The sequence below is a fragment of the Tachyglossus aculeatus genome, chromosome 19 (genome assembly GCF_015852505.1).
Source record: "Tachyglossus aculeatus isolate mTacAcu1 chromosome 19, mTacAcu1.pri, whole genome shotgun sequence".
Lineage (NCBI taxonomy): Eukaryota > Metazoa > Chordata > Mammalia > Monotremata > Tachyglossidae > Tachyglossus > Tachyglossus aculeatus.
This window is the reverse complement of record NC_052084.1, coordinates 35,850,122-35,856,121: the sequence shown is the minus strand read 5'-3', so window position 1 is coordinate 35,856,121 and position 6,000 is coordinate 35,850,122. Positions and strand designations below refer to the sequence as shown.

Below are 6,000 nucleotides of genomic sequence, written 5' to 3'. Positions count from 1 at the left end.
TATTATGATATGCTGATGGTCAGTCCTTTTTCATTTTCACTTTGAGGTCCGTTATAACTTCTAGTTTCCTATTTCTATCCTACTAGGGCCCAATCAGTCGCCTTTCCATCTTGGGTTTTAAGAACTATACTAGACTGTAAGTTCAGTTAGTCTTATCTATTGCACTTACTATATGCACAGCACTGTACTAAGTGCTTGGGAGGGTACAGTATAACAATATAACATATACATAATATAACACATACATTCCCCGTAAGCTCGTTATGGGCAGGGAACATGTCTGCTAATTCTGTTGGTCTCTCTCAAGTGCTTAGTACAGTGCTCTGCACATAGGAAGAACTCATTAATTACCATTGATTAAGGAGGATGGAACATTGAGTCCTAGTGGGAGCGAGTGAGCAGTTGCCCTTAATGGCTCCTCCCAGTATCTCACACCTCTGACAATAGGTCAGTGGTATTTATTGAGCGTTTACTGTGTGCAGAACACTGTTAGTGTGGAAGCACCCACTAATATCCACCTCCAGTTAGATTCTAGGCTGCAAAGATGATTGTGATCTGACAACTTTGTATCCACCCCAGCACTTAGCACAGAGTTTGACACATAATAAATACCATAATAATTATTATTTCTAAAGGACCCCAAAATAATCTAATAGCAATCACATCAATTTCCATGGCAGGGAGCTGATTTGAATTCACTAAATCCCATGATTCCAGACTGCCATCTTTTAATTCACCTGCAACAGAATGCGAACTGACTCTAAAAAGACTGTGTACAGTTTTCTATTTTATGGTTACGGGGTATGTGACCGTGCAAAATGTTTGTTCCTTCAACTCAATTTCCCTGGATCAGCTATGAGCATGTAGGTAATCCATTCTACAGTTTTTCTGACACCGCATTACTTTGTTGAACACTGGATATTTTTATACTTAACAGCAGGTCAAAGTTAGAATAGCTACTTGTCTCCTCTTGCTGAGATATTTTCGTTTAAAGGGTGTCCCTTACAACATGATATATACAATGCCTCTCAACCATTATCATCTGAGAAAGACTCCTGAGGGAGAACAGACATGATTTTTGTTGGAAAAACAATTATTTAAAATTGTTCCTCCTATTAGGATAAACCATAGGGCTTCCCATGCATCTTTTTGGAGCATCTTCCAATTCCTCAAAATGGAGGAGAAGACAGGAGACAAGATGGAATGTACTTCCTAGCAGAAATCTTGAAACTTTCCATTCACTTATTTACCCTTTGAAATACGGTTGTATTTTTTTCAGTTTCTCTTGAGTACCTTCATGAAAGGTAATAAAACATTCCTGGCTTAGCTTTATTTTTTATTCTAAATACAGGATTTTTTTGACTTTATCATTCTTCCATTTAGCCTTTCTTAGGGGAAGATTTGCCTTCAGTCTGTCAAGTTTATACTCATCATATTGGCTAGCTTTCTCTGGCAGAGTTTAGTGTGGGTGGATTTGGAAGTTTCAGGGAATAATCTCCATGGTTTAAGGCCTTAGAATAGATATGAAATGAACAAGCAGTAGATCACATAAGCTACAAGTTTCATACTTCAGTACATTGAGACCATAAGTCTATATTTCTCATTTCATCCTTATATCTGAATCCATATGCTGCCTTTAACATGGTTTTCAGACTGGTAAGCAAGATAATGCCCCCAAATCAACACATTTTTTACCTGGAGAAATAGCATCAGAGGAATGTCATTGCATGTTATGTATTACTAAAATTACTGTAATCTGAACCTGAATTTAAAAAGTTTAAAAATCATATCCTTTATTATGCATTGGTGGCATTTTTTTATGTTAGAGCAAAGCTTCTAACACTGTTAACCAGAAAAACTACTAATATGGCCAGGGTTTTCTGAAGAGCTCAAATAATTTTCACATAGTTTATCTTGTGTGTCCTCACAACTGAGTCCCAAAGTCATGCAGCATATCATGGCAAAACCACTAACATTAACATTCAGTTTAGATGCATTTGAGGAATATTGAACTCCAATTGCTTTCTTTTATATAAAGAATAAAATCTTTAAAAAGTGGTCAAGGCCCCTTTCAGGGATTGCGTGAATCCTTTCATCTCCAATCTAAATATTTCCTCCTAGAAGATTTTAAAAAGGAAGAATCCAAGAGCGATCCCTGGATCACAACAAGTTTCAGATCAGAAGTAAATGACTGGGTTGATCTTTCCACATCATCTCATGATGGCAGGGTGTTGGAGTTAAAAAGAGAAAGACAGTACAAAATTTCCAACTAGAAAATTCAACTGTCGTGTTTTGTAAGAGGGATACATTAGTCACCTCGCATGAGAAAATCTGCTGTCTTGCCTGTTAGGAACTAGTTATCTAAGTCCTCATAATAAGCACATAAATCTATGAGTAGATAGTGTTCATACAATTTAATCCATTCGCATGTGAGCACCCTCGTCTACGTATCTCTCTCTCTCCCTCGCTCCCTTCCACACACTATGATACATGTCACTTGACAAACACAGACATCTCTCTTCTGGTAAACATCTTACTTCCCCACTTGGCCAAAATCCTGAGATGTTCATTCTGGTTTGGAAAAGTACTTAAGAGCTACAAATACAATATGAATGGTTCCTGGAAGGGAATTTACTTCAGATGGCTAGGTCCATCCTGAAATCTATAAATCGGGCACCTATTTTCATGCACATATTCAAAATCATAATGACAATTGGATATTTGCAACCATAGAAAATAGTGCTTTGAATGTATTCCTAGTCAATTCATTATAGTTCAAGTAGCATCCAGAATTAGGACAGATGCTGCTTTTTCTTTACTACTTCCTTTTGTAAGAACAATGCTTTAGAAAAAATAACTTTTCAGGGTGAATTCTGGCTTATATCTGGTTCAAATGTCATATGTATAACAATTCAGATTACAAAAAAAATTGTGGGTGAAACAGATGTTGCCCAATACTTTTATTTGATCTGAAAATGAGGAGAATCATGTTATACGCTTCCCGGTTGTTCGGTGTCAGAGCCCTAGCCAATAGGGTGGATATCAGGTAGGGCAATCTATTATATTGTTCTTCCAAGCATTTGTTGTGCCTCTGTTGAAGACTTGACTAGTTGGACCACTGTTCTGATCCAGCAGTGGCATTGTTAATGATCTTATACGTTATCTTAATGGAAACAAATGGAAAGACTAATAGCTTTTTCCACAGAACCCTACCCCTCTGTTTTGCTCCATTGTCTTCCTGTTCTCTACATTTAATAATTCTGTTTTCACAGTCATTTAAAATAGGTAAAATAAGAACAATTCTCGACAAGTCTGCACTCTATTCAGCTTGAGCGTCGAGAGGCTAGAATTCAGCCGTGGCATTTTCTTCTTCATCGCTTCAATGCCAATTATGAATAGAAGAGGAAAGAACCCAATTAAAACCCTTCATTATATTTTAAGCTCTGGGTCTTCATCTTTACAGCCGACCAAACAGCCAGTCAGTGAAGAAACACAACCATCACATCACCAGTTTAGGATTCAGAGACAGACAGGCTATTCCAAAACATGAAAAAATGGTTGCCTAAAAATGAGAGTAAACAATAAATTATTTTTTTTCAGTGCACATAGCTATCTACAGCATAATTTAAACTGAGTGCCGATGATCGCTGCTGTTGAACACTTAACATCTCGGACAAAATATAAATAAGGTCTCCCCGAGAGGATGAGTTGGATGAACTGTGGCATAAAACACAGAAGATTGCTTCCCTCTCTTATCCCAGCTTGGGACATTGATTCTGTCAAAACCTTCTGTAAATTGTGCAAGAGGCAGGGCCGTTTAGTTCCAAAACCATTTCTCTAGGTTGCCCACGGACTTGTATTCTTGGTGTCTTTTCACATGGTCACACGCGAAGCAGGCGTGGGACTCCCAGAATCGTGGGAGGTTGACTGTGAAGTCCTTCCGCCAGTTAAAGTAACTAAGATACAGTTTATCATTTTTGTCAAGCTCCTTGAGATACTTGGCCAGTTCTCCGGGAGAGTTGTAATCTTCCACGTGGATGAAAGAATCTGCCGGGATATAATTCTCATAGTTTTCTCTGGAAGGACCCAGCACCACGGGCACTGACCCAGCCAGGAAAGCATTGTAGAGCTTTTCGGTGATGTAGTCTTTATGGATCGAGTTCTCGAAGGAAAGGTAGAATTTGCAAGTCGATATGGTGGGAATCAAGCTTTTGTCATTCACGTACTCTCCAAAAGCTTGCCCGTAGGTGTGGATCTCAATGTTTTTGCTTAGCTCGTTGTAATATTTGACTCTAGCATGCTCTGGGTTCCAATTACTCACCACCCAGCACACGAGCTTCTCTTTGCTCGGAACTTCGAAGACAAAGGGGCTGGTGCCAACTGTCATGAAGCCATAAGGCACTTGAATGTCGGAGTCTCGTCGGTAGGTCAGCGTCAGGTTGAAGAGGCGTTCGATCCCACTCTTCTGGGGCGTGTGAGTTGGAGATTCCAAGTTCATCCAGATCCACTTCTGGAATGGCGGCCTGGCCTGCTGAGGTAAGTTGGCCAGGTCCCAGCTGATGTCACGGTGGTGGATCAGGACGGCGTGGGATTTATTGTACAGCGAACGGTCCGTGGTCAGGTGGCAGCCCTGGATGTTGAACATGGCCTGGCAGGACGTCAGATCGAAAGTCTGGCCGAATGGCCACACCCAGATCAGTATGGTCGTTTCGTTGAGGCAGTCCACCTTGGAGAAGAAGTTCTTCATTTTCAAGACAGAGCTGGCCGATTCCATGGGGCCGAAGATCCAGCTGCTGGTCGGTTTGATGTAGATGAGCAGAAATGCCATGAAACAGCCCAGGACAATGCAGGTGATTAAAAATGGGCGGAGAATCCCCTTGGACGGCGAGGTCATAATTTTTTCTGCAAAACAGAGAGCAACGGAAAGATGCATTGAGGAGGCCAGGTTTCGAAATGGTTCTCAACAGGCTTGGTCGATCTTTAAAAGAAGCAGCCCCTCAAGCCTACATTCCCCACCCTGGCGGGGACCAGTTTTATCACCGAGGCAAGCACATAATTTATTCCTCGTTAACAATATGTTAATTAGTATCTCTGTGTTAACAACTTGTTAAAACCTCTGTGTTGACAGAGCATCACTGGGTAGAGTGTGTGTGTATGCACACAGAGAAGTCCAGACTAAGTGTCTCACATTGGCTTTTTTCACACATACGCGTGCACACACATGCACGCACACCCACCCACCCACCCACCCACCCATGCAACTCTCACAATTAGTGGTGTCTTTCAGAATAATGGAAATAAAAGACAAGGTCCCTGCCCTTGAGGAACACCTAAGGGTCCATTCTGTTCCACCATATGCAGTAGGGTTAATAATGATAATTAAAAATTGTAGTATTTGTTAAGTGCTTACTATCTGCCAGGCACTGTATAAGCGTTGGGGTGGATACAAGCAAATCAGGCTGGACACAGTCCCTGTCCCACATGAGGCTCATAGTTTTAATCTCCATTTTACAGAGGAAGTAACTGAGGCACAGAGAAGTGAAGCAACTTCCCCAAGGTCACACAGCAGACAGGTGATGAAGAGGGGATTAGAACCCAGGTCTTTTGATTCCCAGGCCCATGCTGCTCTCCTTAGAGGACTTTTAGTGCATTGTTCTGCATATTATTGTTTTATGGATTGATTAGAACATTCCAGTTCTGCCACTTGCCTGTTGTGAGACCTTGGACAAGTCACTTAACTTCTTTGTGCCTTAGTTTCCTTAACTGCCAAATCAGGATTCAATACCTCTCATACATTCATTCAATCGTATTTATTGAGCACTTACTATGTGCAGAGCACTGTACTAAGTGCTTGGGAAGTACAATACCTGTTCATCTTTCTTCTTAGACTGTGAGCTCCATGCAGGACAGGAACTGAATCTGGCCTGATTAACTTGGGCCTACTCCAGTGGCTAGAACAGTGCTTGACATATAGTAAGTGCTGAGCAAATACCACTAAAA

The 6,000-nt window shown here is 40.9% G+C and overlaps 1 protein-coding gene across 3 annotated transcripts in view; it reads right to left on the bottom strand.

Annotated features, from left to right (window-relative positions):
* Positions 1-288: 288 nt before the first annotated feature.
* The window catches only part of FUT9 (fucosyltransferase 9), an 87,447-nt gene continuing 81,735 nt past the window's right edge, over positions 289-6,000 (bottom strand). For all 3 annotated transcript variants that reach the window (XM_038761135.1, XM_038761138.1, XM_038761136.1), the window contains one exon: positions 289-4,902. In XM_038761135.1, coding sequence (XP_038617063.1) covers positions 3,818-4,902 — 1,085 coding nt within the window. In that variant the 3' untranslated portion in view covers positions 289-3,817. The remainder of the gene's footprint in view (positions 4,903-6,000) is intronic.